Here is a 12,711-nt window from a genome sequence, read left to right on the forward strand (position 1 = left end):
GCGATCACAATCATAATTTCATCACCTCCCCCAGAGAAAGCGGGTCACTTTTAAACGTATTTTTAACCAGAAACTATACAATATAGCAAAGGTATTATTTATTTCAGACGTACAAAATCGGCCATAGAATATGCGCATTTCAGGAAATCAGCAACCAAGAACGTGGGCGGCTAATAGAATAAGCCAACATAATCAAACATTCCAAGAACAGCCAAATATTCTACATTAACAATCTATCTAATCATGTCATACACAAAGTATCATGATCACCATAAATAAATATACTTATAATCTGTGGCTCATTGCTCAACCAACACAATGTTAGTTGGAGTCAACCTCTGCAAACAAGATTCCCAAAAGGAGAGTGGTTCAGCCAACTACTATGAACTGTTTGGGCACCAACTCCAGCATCAACTAATCAAAAGGGGGCAGAGAAAAACATCGTATTGAAAAAATAGCGCGATATTTAAACTTTAAACTACAGAAATCAAAGAGACATAAAAAATGTAGCCAGAGGCAAACATCTTCATAACAAGTAGTTGTGAAGAAATGAATTTAACTGCTCTGCTAGGGTTAAGGGGGAAAAATATCGGTCCTTTCCTAAACTGGGATCTTCCAGTACCTTATATTTAATACTGAACCAAAACCACAAATTAGATGGTAATGTAATGCCAGAAAGCAACAAGAAACAACCTGATGCTCCACAAAAGAACCTAAGTACAATCAGTAAGAAATCATACGCTAAAAAAGCCTGCCTGTATCCTCAAGCTTGATTGTGAAAGAAAAAGGTCGAACGCGAGATGGAATGCTCGAACTAGGGCTTGTTTCTCTTTACAACTGACACAATTACAATATGGAGCAAGCCTTCTGTGCCTTCGACTTCTTCTTCTTTGTCTTTGGTGGTTGAAGCACAACCTTAATGGCTGCATCGAATACTGCCTTGACATTCTGCATTTTAAATTCAAAGTTCAAAAGTTAGTGACTCAAAAGGCACAAACAAGTTGGAAAGTGAAACTATCTCAACCTGAAAACAAATACCCACCTGCTGTGTTTTTGAACTACATTCGATATAAGCAGGAGCACCAATCAGCTTCCTCAATTCTTCACCCTGAACAACAACAGAAATAATTTGGTCCATGTGATTTCTAAACATAACAGACCATAGGGAAACATATGCAGAGTACAACTCTTTTTTACCTGAGCTGTAGTGATTGGAACTGCACCAGGGTGATCTATGAAAAATTGCTTGTCATCCCGAAGATCTAATGTCATGCATCAAAAGTAGGAATAACTTCTACGTCAGAAAATTAAATTAAAAGACCCTTTATCAGAGACAGAAAGCTAAGCTTGCTAAATGAGAACACAAAGGTTCCAACAACCAGAAAAATTCTCAACCAACTAGATATAAAAATAGCACATATTTACCGAAATCAAAACTCAAATAGTATATGATAACCCAAAAAAAAAAGCTAAATTTCCAAGGGTGATCAGAACTTCTAGAAATGTTACTACACTAAAGAAATGACAGTATAAGACAGAAATGCAAAATGACAAAACAAAAGAGATAAGTATGATTCTGACCAAGCTTTGTTCCAACAAGAACAATGGGGACACCAGGAGCATAATGCTTCAACTCGGGAATCCACTGAAAATTAAGTGGCCACAACAGCTCATTAGCAAACACCAAGAGTCTCATTTACATTAATGCTTCCTTATCAGTAGTACAACTATTCAAACAATGTTTACCTTCTTAGAAACATTTTCATAACTAGCCTTGCTAATGAGGAAGAAAGCAAGAATAAAGACATCTGCTCCACGATAACTCAAAGGTCTTAATCTGTTGTAATCCTCTTGTCCTGTAACACAAATAACAATTTGAGTCGTACAGAGAGAATAATTAAGTACACAACCAAAGAGATTAATCAGCAGATATAAAGCCATTACCTGCAGTATCCCATAACCCCAGATTAACTGTGGCCCCATTAACGACGACATTTGCACTGAAGTTGTCGAAGACAGTGGGTACATAATCCTGTTTCCATCAAAGATTTAAATTTAAGAGAATAAAAGAATAGCAGAACAGGACCAACAATTTGGGAAGTAGAGCTCAGCACAATTCACAAACTACTTGCATTATATTTCATATTCAGACTCTTCACAAATTTAAGAATATCTGACATGGATACGTCATGTTTTCTATATTTTGCAATCCCTCAAGGGTCATATCTGATGACAATTTTAAACAAGTAAATGACACATGGTACCAAAGGAAATCAGAGTAACAGAATAATCTGATTTCAATACATCAAAGAAAAACCTTAGAAACAGAATGTCTTAGCAAAAGAGGTTTGCCGAGTAACCAAAAACCCAAGGAATTCAACAGAACAAATCATATTAATGTTCTGAGCAAGATATAGCCAAAAACAAATAATCTCATCAAATCCAGCTAAACAGAAACTTCCCGACCACAAACTAAATAACTTACAATAGAAGAAGCAAAGGTACAAACTACAATCACAACTACTAGAAACTAATACATCTCCTACTTTGCAAGGTAACCAAAAATATATCCCTGACAGGAAGATCCATGATTGTGTGGTCAGAAACAGAATTCTTTCACAAAACTTGAATCCAATCTTCAAATGAGTTGTCTATATAAATACAGCTCGCGTAAAAGGAAGAAACAAACGGCAATCCTAAACTAAACGCTCAATTCGCCTCCTCCACAGACAATCCTTACGTTAATTAAAAAAAATAATAAAAAAATAAATCAACCATACTATTCATGACTAACATCGTATATCATCAGAATTATAAACACTGTTAATCAATCCTCAAGCTCAAAAATGGCTGAATTCCCCTAAAACTGCCTTTAAATGTTTGCGTCAACCTAAATTTTACCCAATTGCACCCAAAAAAAAAAAAAAAAAAAAATCAACATAACTAGAAATTCAATCATTACCAAATTAATTGCTTTTTTTTTCCTTGAATTTGAAGAATTACTGGAATTCAACATTAAAATTCAAAAAACAATCCACATCAAATCCATGAATCACACAATTCAAAACAATTCCCAAAGCACAATTGAAACCTTACATAACAGTTAAAAAAATGATTGTAAAAGTATATATCGAGACGAATTTAACAAAACAATCAAATAATTTCCATGAAATCGAAGCGAAATTCTGAAACGAAAGAGAGAGAGAAAACAGACCGTAGGAAAGGTGTTGCTGGTGTAAGAAATCAACAAGCAAGTTTTACCAACGGCACCATCACCAACTGTAACACATTTTATGAACCTCGAAGCACTCATTTTTTTTTCTCAACAATCACGATTTCTTCTTCTCCTCAAAATTCAACCCCCTCAAATTACACCTTGATCAATCAAAAAATAAAAACAAAGCTAATTTTCCCCCAAATTCAAATTCAAAAAAATTGAAAAAAAAAAAAAAAAAATCAAAATCGCTTCTCAATTACAACACCACATGAAGGAACCTGTAAAAGAAGAAATTGAAACCCGATCACAACATCAAACATTGCGCAACAAAAACAAAAATGAAACCCTAGAAAAACGGAGCCCTAATTTGAGGAAATGAAAATGTGGATGAAAAATGGAGAAAATTGAGAGGAAGAAATGACGAAAAATGTAACCCTAATGTGAATAGATCTGGTAATAAAGATTAATCAGAGAAAAAATTGGGGGAAGAAGATAGAAGAAGAGAGAGAGAAAATAGAGAGAGAAGGTAAAAGAGAAGAAAGGAGAGGAGTTACCTGAGAACCGGGAAACAATGCCGTTGAAGCGTTCAATGAATGAATAATGTGTGTGTGTTTTTTTTTTTTAATTTTTTTGTTTTTGTGGGTGATTGTTTCTTCTTCTAACGTGTTTTACGCTTTACTACCCACGCCTTTCCCCTCTTTCCTCTCGTTTTTATCCCCCCCCCCCCCCCCCCCCCCCCCCCTTGCATAACTACCGTAGAGATAGGCGAGGCGTAGAGGTGGCAATTGTGTTGTTAGGATAGACAGATCGGGTTTTAGGTAAATTGAGACATTATTTGAATTACAGTATGTGTCTTTTACTTGTAGGTTAGGTCGAGTTTCATCAAGTCAAGTACTCGTAATTTTAAAATCTATCTTAAGAGAGCTGATGGGTTAATTTTGGTGGTATTTATCATCAATTTGAGTCATGTAGTTTCGAATATTGGTCAGGTGTTCTGATTGTCGATTTTGTAGCTAGGGATTAATTAATAACTAATCCTAGGAAAATCACATATTCAATTGATAAAATGAGAATTTGTATGGTTATAATGTCCCAATACAAAGATAATACCCACATGTAGATGCATTGACTTTTGTATTTTGGTTTGTAACTATATGCATTGACTTCTATAATGACATTTTTAAGTAGTCAAACATAATTTGGCGGATAGGACATTAGTCAAGTTTGAGTTATTGTGAATTAGTAATGGCGAGTTAAAAATTTATTTGTAGAAAGACTAGAAACTACTTTTGTAACATAAACTTTTCTTAATTTACTTCTCATATGAATTTGAACCGACCATAACTCAACTCATCAAAGTTTTTAGAACAACTCGATCTCAATTCTCGAATGATTTTTTGTCATCCCATTCAATCATTGCCATCCTTAATACAACAGCTCAAAACACGGAAATCACGAGTTTGAAAACTGGAAATTAAACATCAAGACTCTGGAAGTAGATTGAAGCTATAAGTGAAGATTAAAGAAGGGTATAAGTAATAAGTTGGGGGGACCATAAACAGGTAGTTGTTCATCCGTGAAATCGGGTTGATATCACTCTCAAATGCTCCAAATTCATACGGATTATAATAATATTCAAAGTTTCATGTCAATTTATTAAAATGGCCTGTATAGTATATACTGGTAATAAGAACGGGCACGTCGTCATCAATGATCAAGTTGTATGCATGCATAAGTGTTTTAGAATAAATATACAGCTACCACTTGATGTGCCCATTTTGGTGTAATTGCGTAAATGAATGATCCTTGTTTGAGCTGTCCTGCGTAGGTAAGGCATCGAACAATGGTTAGTGTACATTGTAAACAACTAAACATCGAGCAGTATGAGTACATGGTGAATTTTATTGAAACTCGGGATCATTCGATGGAGAAGCTTCCCATAAGGAAAAACGCTAATTCGAGAACTTCTACTTGATAATTATTAGGGTTATATTACATCGTGTATCTATCATCACTCTATCAGGTATTTCATCTCACAACAGAAACTATTTCCGTTTCTACATATAAAAACAACAAATGATTCATATAGTTGAGTTGATACACTTTTTATGGTATGGTTGCTTGACCATCCACTGGTTACAAAAAGAATAGTGGGTATATACTAATATCACGAATCAGGACTTGGAAAAGGCACGCAGAGTTTCGTCCAGTGCTTTTTTATCGTAATCTGAGGTAAATACACAGTTTCCAAGGGGACCTTTCAAAAGGATGAGCCTCAACACACCATCAGCTACCTTCTTATCGACCTGCCAGTTAGATTTACATGGACATAGATAAGTTTATGATAGGTATATAATTAGTAATCCTTCTGTCTGGAAGAAATGGAGCTGGCAAATAGTCTAAATCTCCCATAATGAAAGATATGACATAATTCTAACTATATAACATGTCCTTCACAATAGGTGAAATAAATTTAAGCATGGGCATATTATGAATTTTCAAATGTTTAAAAGTACTACAATAGTATGTCATCTAAGCTTACCGACATAATGGACTTGAACATTTCGACAGTCATGCTTTCAGGAGGAGCAATAGGTAGCTTAGCCTTTTTTAAGATGTTATGAACACGCCCAACTAGTGATTCATCTATCCAACCAAGACGGTGTGACATGTCAACAGCCATGACCTGAACATAAAAAAATCCAAATCAGCAGAAGATGATGAAAACGTAAGAGCCAGTGAATAGGTTGACAGAGACATACCATTCCAACTGCAACCGCTTCTCCATGAAGCCAGTGGCCATAGCCAAATCCGGTTTCTATTGCCTGCAAAAGGGATTCAAAACAGCCAAACTGATCAACACCAATGAAATTTACATGTACATCACAAACCAAAACTCTTTCCAAGGTGAACACATGTGGTCCCACATCATATGGTTACTGAGTCTACAAACTTTACAGGATTCATTTAGACGATGAATACTGAAACAACTCAAACTTAAGTTAACTTGTACAGTTGAAGTAAATATTGATTGAAAGAAAATCTGAGTTAGCCTAACTATAAAGTACTTGCAAGTGTTTACAGTTTAAGCCCAGGTTTCAGACTTCAGAGCTCAGGCTTGAAATTTCAATTTCAAAATTCTCAACAGGGTGTATCTTAGATATGCAATACTAATTGCTTACATATTTACATGTTGTTCAGTTCAGCAATTGCTTGTAATGGATTTAAGGCACGTTTTACAAGTAGAACATATAAGATACTTCACAGATGCCCGACACTGCCTCAAAAGTTTTCTTCTCCAAGGTGTTAACAGCTTGGCTAAAATAAATTTCAATAAGAAAGAATTTGAAAAAGATATCACGGGATTATAGAACTCACATGTCCAAAAGTGTGACCTAAGTTTAATGTTGCTCTCAGTCCACCTTCCTTCTCATCCAAAGATACAACCTCGGCCTTGTTTTCACAGGAGCGTTTTATTGCATATGCAAAGGCAACATGATCCCTGCAAATCAAGCCAATAGACACAACCTTTTAGTCAGCCATAATGGATATAAGCTCAAACTCTAAAACCACATCAACATCCAAACAATGTCAAACAAGCCTCTTGTCACTTACTATCATCATTCATTAAAAAAAAAACTTCAAAAAATGTACTATGGTTATCTACCCAAGGCATCAACATCCAAACTATGTCAAACAAGCCAAATTGTCACATAGCATAGTATTTGGAATCCTGACACGTTCTTTAGCACGATAGGTTATCTTTTTGCATTCTAATAACCAATAAATATATCCTTTAGTAACTAGGAATAAAAATAAAAGACTGAAAAGCCAAAGTTTGCCTAACCATGATCCTTAGAATACAACCATTCGGACACCTTGGACAAAAGGGGATGGGCAAACTGTTAGCTTTCTCGATGCTTTATAAGTTATAATTTTTAAGCAGACTAATGTCTCATTTTTCACCATGAAACAATATATTTTGCGAAAATTAATTTCATTGGGTAGCAAGTCTTGCGGATAAGGCCTGATAAGTTTTAAAATGTTCAGATAAGATGATGAGAAAAGTATGAAGCATAAGCAACTAGTAAGGCAACCATTCTTCAGCCAGCTCAATGATGCAGCATTACTAATGAAAGGTACAAGTTGTTTTCATTTTGTAATTTTCTAATTTCGTTTGGGTACATTCCCTCAAAAAGGCTTCCTGAATGTTGAAGTTACCAGCTAAAAGCGCACATTTTCTTTCTCTAGCCTACTACAAAGCCCAAAGATCCCATAGAGTTACATAACCTGTACAACACAGTTTTGATTTCAGGGTGGAAAAATAGACAAATTGCAGTGTTGGCTAAAGGCTTTAAATACCATATAATGCAGTTATTAAGTTAATGTGATCTCCTTCAAAGAAGTCATAACCAACAGTTCCATTTGTTAGAAGGTAAAATTAACAGGTGGTGAGGTAGGGGTGCTGGTGAAAAAAATTAGGAGTTGATGATTGATTCAAATACCTTGCCATCAATGCATCCATGTTCTTCTCTTGCCACTCAAAGAACTCAGCATCCCTAATAAGACCATATTTTATTACCTCAGCGAGCCCAGATGCCAATTCTCTGTCAGGCAGTGTGTCTAATGTGTCAGTGTCAACAAGTACACATTGAGGTTGGTAAAAAGCCCCAATCAAGTTTTTTCCCAGCGGATGGTTTATGCCAGTCTTTCCACCCACTGAAGAATCCACCTGAACATGAATGTCATCAGCACAAACACATACACATAGCATTACATAGTAATGTAAAACAATAAATAGGTCAGGATCAAACCTGGGCCATAACAGTAGTTGGAATTTGAATGAAGTTAACTCCACGCAGGAAAGAAGCTGCAGCAAATCCACACATATCACCAATCACACCACCTCCAAGGGCCACAAATGTGGACCGTCTATCCAACCTTGACTCAATAGCTTTGTCAAAGACTTTCATTAGAGTATCCTATCATACCAAAAAGAATCATGTATTAAAAGACCAAGTCAATCACTATTAAGCAAAAGTCGAAGTCAAAGACACATACCATGTCCTTATACTGCTCTCCATCCTGTAAAATCACAGTTTCTACTGATACGTTCGGGTTATCTTTAGTTAAAGCATTGATAACTTTATCCAAATACAAAGGTGCAACAGTGGTGTTCGTAACCACAAGAACCCTCTTTCCGTGCACATGCCTAACCAAATAATAACACATTGATCAGTTGAAACAAATTCAAAGCATTCAATCAAAGCATTAATTTACTACGTAGTAATTTACTATCAATTTGATAGCTATATTGAAGGGCGTGAAAGGGTATAATTTTTGGTTTTCCAATCTCTAAGCTCAATGATTGAACATATTTCTAGTTTTGGGGCATTAATGTGACTGCTCCCCCTAATCTACTTCGTGAGTTAATTCCCAAATATTGTGAGAAGTGCTAAACATCCATCAACCTGATAATAATTTTGAATTTGTTTCTCATATTTGTCATATAGAGATCTTTGGTTGCTCATGATCTATGTATATTTCTTAACAATAATTGGCCCCAAAATGATCTTATTTTTCTTAGAATATTTTTTCCATTATTTTCTCAATTTTCTTACATTCTCCACTATGCTCTATACCCTAGAAGGATATGAATAACAAACAATTCATCAAAGTTGAAGTTCATCACTTTATAGGCCCCAAAATGAATATGATTCTACAAACAATGTAATCCTAATGCCAGTAAACAAATGTGTGCATGTGTCTTTCTCACCCTCCCTCACTAATTTGTTCTAAATCAAGGTATCATCGAAATCCAATCCTTACCATTATCATTTTAGAAAAATGGCCAAAATTTTCCAGCATCAAACAAAAAATACATGCGAGTAGCTCATAACAACAGCAACATATAATTCATAAAAAATAACATTTATTCAACATATTTGCGTAAGTAAAATCTGTCTTTAGAAAATTTAATGTCACTAATTTCCAACAAATAAGAATTCCAAATTGTAAAATGCGATTCAAATTATGAACATTATTCAACAAAACAAAAATCAGTCTTTTCGCCAATTTCCTTCAAATTAAAATTCTAAATCATAAAATGCGATAAAATACCTTTGAAGAAGTTCAGGTTGATCAAGAAGACCAGGTCCGATATAAATAGGATAACTTCGATCCCCCAAATTAACATCAACAATGTTAGGAACCCTAGAAGAGCTCGTCATCTTACTACTACTGGGTGACTCAGCAGGGGTTAACTGAGTCGAACTCGCATGAATCGCCGATCTAACCCGTCCAACACTCACTGCAATTCGATTAGAGCCCAAATTATCCGAATTCAATTTGACGGAAGACCCACCAACAAAGAGGTTGGTTGACTTTGAAATCGAGGTTTTTGATGAGGTGGGGTTGAGGGAGAAGCAGAGAGAAGAAGGGTGAGCTGAGGCCGCCATGAAAGTGGGAGGTTGGAAGAAAGAGAGAGAAATGGAGGGAGAGTGAAGAAAGTTTCTCTCTCCTAATGGTGGGAGGAAGAAGATGTAGTAGTTGAAGAGAGGGGGTTGGTGGAAAGAGCCCGCACTTTTTTTGGATTTGTGGTGGCTGTGAGAACGAAACGTTTGGTAGGTGGAGTTGTTTTTTTTAACTAAATTTCCAAAAAAAAAAAAAAGTTTTTTTCTAAGCTATAATTCGAGTTTCTAAGGTGTACCATGCTTTTTCAAGTTTTTAACTTGTGCCCCTCAACTCACTACCATTAATGAATGATACCCTCCTTGGGACTTCCACGTCACCTAAAGTTAACTATAAATTTAATAGAAAGATGATAAAAGGTAAGGAAATGGTAGGAGAAAGAAATCTTAGCCACCGCAACCCTAATAATGAAAACTGAAGCCACGAAATCACACTCTCAAATAACTTTTAAACAACTAATAAGGGTACATTTTAATATTGATAAGGAGTTGAAGGGCACGGCTTAGAAACTTGAAAAAGTATGGGTACACCATAGAAACTCGAATACCTTAGGGGTACAGCTTAGGAAAACCCAAAAAAAAATTAACAAACTATAGAGCCTCTTCTGATTTACTGAACTGATTAATGCTAAATTGAAATGAATATTTTATGAGAGGAGGATATTAGGAACTGAATTGAACTAAACTTAAGTTGAAGAGAACATGCCCTCCCTTAGTCAGTGTTAGAAGGTTTATCTTTTTCTTTGACAATTGGTCATATGGTGTCAAAAGTCCCACTCAAAACACGTTATAATAATAAATTCATATAAGTTTTTTTAAAAAAAATTATTAATTAAAATGAGTTTGGATAATATAAAGCAGTGACTAAAGGCTAATAAGTTCATATAATACGAAATATAATATGTATGAGGGTTGATCCAATAAGCGTTTCTTGCTTTTTTCGGCTCCAAAGTTAATGGGGATAAACAAATAGTGATCATTAGATGTGATTATACTTCGGGGGTCATCAATGGTGTTATGCTATGTTTCATAAGGTTTCCCTTTTTTGTTTGCATGTTTGATTTGATGTGTTTGGTTGTAATTTTCTTAGTTTCTTTTAGCCTTTGTAGGTTATAAGTTGTTATTCTTTTAATGAAATTCTTGTCAAAGAAAAAAAACACACAACAAACAAATGGAAAAAAAAAAAAAAAAAAAAACACTGTTATAGCTTCTTCTAAAATCAACAAGAGTTGGCTCAAGTGGTTAACTACTTAAGTAGCTTAAGGGAGGTTTCGAGTTTGAGCCCGCCAAACACAGATAACTCTTGTTAGATGTAGTCGGAGCTAAGCTGCAGTGAACCGGACGGGGCAGATTTTAAAAAAAAAATTAAAATAAAAAAAAATAAAAAAAACCTTCACTAATCACAGCGGAGCGATTTTCCTTGGAACAAACCCCGAGGGCGGCTAATCCTTGTTACCTGTGCAGATAGAAGACGACAATTAGGCGATAAACCTTCACTGACCCGTAATCACGGTACTGGAACTCAACCCGGAATAAGGAAAGTCATATCCCAATGCCCCATGGCCCATGGTAAAGTTACTTCACCTCGAGCAAGTCCAATATCACGATGGTAAATGAAAACTGCGAATCAGGTGGATATGTTGTATATAAATCCATCAGAATAATTCGTCGGCATGACATTTTCATAAGAAAAAAATCAACAAGTGAACACCCCATATTTATAAAAATTTGTTGATATCATGAAAATCTCATGCTTACTATGTTTGTTTACTTATATATACAAAGGCCACTTAATTAGCAATCGAGTTTTATCAAAGTGATAAATTTGGGTTGCATTACCATGGACATAGCATGATACTTTCCTTGTAACCAGTATGTCACCTATCAAACTAGCAATTAGAGGTGTCAAGGAAAGTGTTGGCCGACTGGCTATTGGTTAAGGATTCCATGTTTCTGCACCTCGAAGTGACATACCCATTTACATTTCAAAATAGATGCAACGTTTGACTTATTGCACTATACATTTGCTAACTTTGAAAGTTCGAATATCATTGAATTGGTCTCAATGTATGTATTCAAAAATTATTTATTTATTTATTTTAATTAGTGAACAGAATAATTAATGATCAACATAGTAGGTTTTAATTGAAAAAAAAAATGTGCATCCATTGTAAAACAAAAGCAGCAAGTCTCTAGTTTGTATAAAGAATAAATACCCATACATATCAAATACAAATATAACCTACACAAATCACATATTAACAATGCATAAAAGACATGCAACAGACATGACAAATTTGTCACACTTCACTGCTAACTCTAGTATAAACAATTGCTAAATTAATCAAAATCAACATCACTAGAACAAAAACCTACAAGTATAAGAAATGAAGAAATCCTCACCAAATACACACCAACCATCACCCTTCTAACCTACCCCCACCACCTAGCCGCCCCTTCTCCGCTCACCACCGTCACTCACCGTTCCTCCACGCCACTCGCCACCTCTGATAAATCCTCCCCTCCCCTGAAAATAATGTCATACAGTAGTTTGCCATAACTTTGATAAAAAAAAACAGTTGGAGTTCACAAAATATTTTTGTCTACTGTACTTAGAGTTCTATGTCTCAACGATTCAGAGTTTTCATACACTCAGCAACTTCATCCACCTGCCTTACTAAGGCCTCAGCAAGATACGGTTCTATAACCTGAAACAAAACATTCCATTTTATACAACTTAATATCATACTAATGGCCTAGAAGAAGAGACAAACATTATATCGTTTTTCGTGGCATGGCAAGCGTAATATACAACTTAAGTTCCTTTTATATTTAACTCTACTATACAATACTAGCTACATGGCACGCAGTGAAAACAAAAATAAACACATGCCCATTTAATTATATATGCATATCATGAACTTGTAAATCTTATACGAATATATAATCATTGACGTAAAGAATATGGTAGCTAGTTTGTGTGGTGTTGTAATTTCACAGTAAGGATATATGGAATTATTTCAA

At 35.2% G+C, this 12,711-nt stretch overlaps 2 protein-coding genes across 3 annotated transcripts; both read right to left on the minus strand.

Moving 5' to 3' along the window:
• Window positions 1-446: 446 nt before the first annotated feature.
• Window positions 447-3,870, minus strand: LOC145560320 (rac-like GTP-binding protein RHO1). 2 transcript variants are annotated; one of them, XM_081621579.1, is made up of 8 exons: window positions 3,772-3,870; window positions 3,215-3,495; window positions 1,945-2,032; window positions 1,747-1,856; window positions 1,582-1,645; window positions 1,198-1,262; window positions 1,043-1,108; window positions 447-948 (listed from the first exon to the last, which is right to left on the minus strand). In XM_081621579.1, the coding sequence occupies exons 2-8, from the start codon at window positions 3,311-3,313 to the stop codon at window positions 847-849; spliced, it is 594 nt and encodes a 197-aa protein (XP_081477705.1). In that variant the 5' UTR covers window positions 3,314-3,495; window positions 3,772-3,870; the 3' UTR covers window positions 447-846. The 2 variants fall into 2 exon arrangements, with proteins under 2 accessions (XP_081477705.1, XP_081477712.1); XM_081621586.1 differs by lacking the exon at window positions 3,772-3,870 and having other exon boundaries at window positions 3,215-3,634.
• Window positions 3,871-5,159: 1,289 nt separating this feature from the next.
• Window positions 5,160-9,796, minus strand: LOC145624649 (3-dehydroquinate synthase, chloroplastic-like). Its single transcript, XM_081677736.1, has 8 exons — window positions 9,338-9,796; window positions 8,279-8,429; window positions 8,032-8,199; window positions 7,723-7,949; window positions 6,596-6,719; window positions 5,980-6,042; window positions 5,760-5,903; window positions 5,160-5,523 (listed from the first exon to the last, which is right to left on the minus strand). The coding sequence occupies exons 1-8, from the start codon at window positions 9,673-9,675 to the stop codon at window positions 5,392-5,394; spliced, it is 1,347 nt and encodes a 448-aa protein (XP_081533862.1). The 5' UTR covers window positions 9,676-9,796; the 3' UTR covers window positions 5,160-5,391.
• Between the last annotated feature and the right edge of the window lie 2,915 nt (window positions 9,797-12,711).

This window comes from Chenopodium album, chromosome 1 (genome assembly GCF_948465745.1).
Source record: "Chenopodium album chromosome 1, dcCheAlbu1.1, whole genome shotgun sequence".
Lineage (NCBI taxonomy): Eukaryota > Viridiplantae > Streptophyta > Magnoliopsida > Caryophyllales > Amaranthaceae > Chenopodium > Chenopodium album.

What these genes read in the sequence shown, in the direction of transcription:
- LOC145624649 (XM_081677736.1), bottom strand. Translation starts at nt 9,675, where the DNA reads ATGGCGGCCTCAGCTCACCCTTCTTCTCTCTGCTTCTCCCTCAACCCC. An exon ending in GAGAGCAGTATAAGGACATG is followed by an intron (nt 8,200 to 8,278) that starts GTATGTGTCTTT and finishes TTGGTATGATAG; the next exon opens with GATACTCTAATGAAAGTCTT. An exon ending in CAACTACTGTTATGGCCCAG is followed by an intron (nt 7,950 to 8,031) that starts GTTTGATCCTGA and finishes ATTCATGTTCAG; the next exon opens with GTGGATTCTTCAGTGGGTGG.
- LOC145560320 (XM_081621579.1), bottom strand. Translation starts at nt 3,313, where the DNA reads ATGAGTGCTTCGAGGTTCATAAAATGTGTTACAGTTGGTGATGGTGCC. An exon ending in CCAGCAACACCTTTCCTACG is followed by an intron (nt 2,033 to 3,214) that starts GTCTGTTTTCTC and finishes TGATGGAAACAG; the next exon opens with GATTATGTACCCACTGTCTT. An exon ending in TCTTGTTGGAACAAAGCTTG is followed by an intron (nt 1,263 to 1,581) that starts GTCAGAATCATA and finishes GCATGACATTAG; the next exon opens with ATCTTCGGGATGACAAGCAA.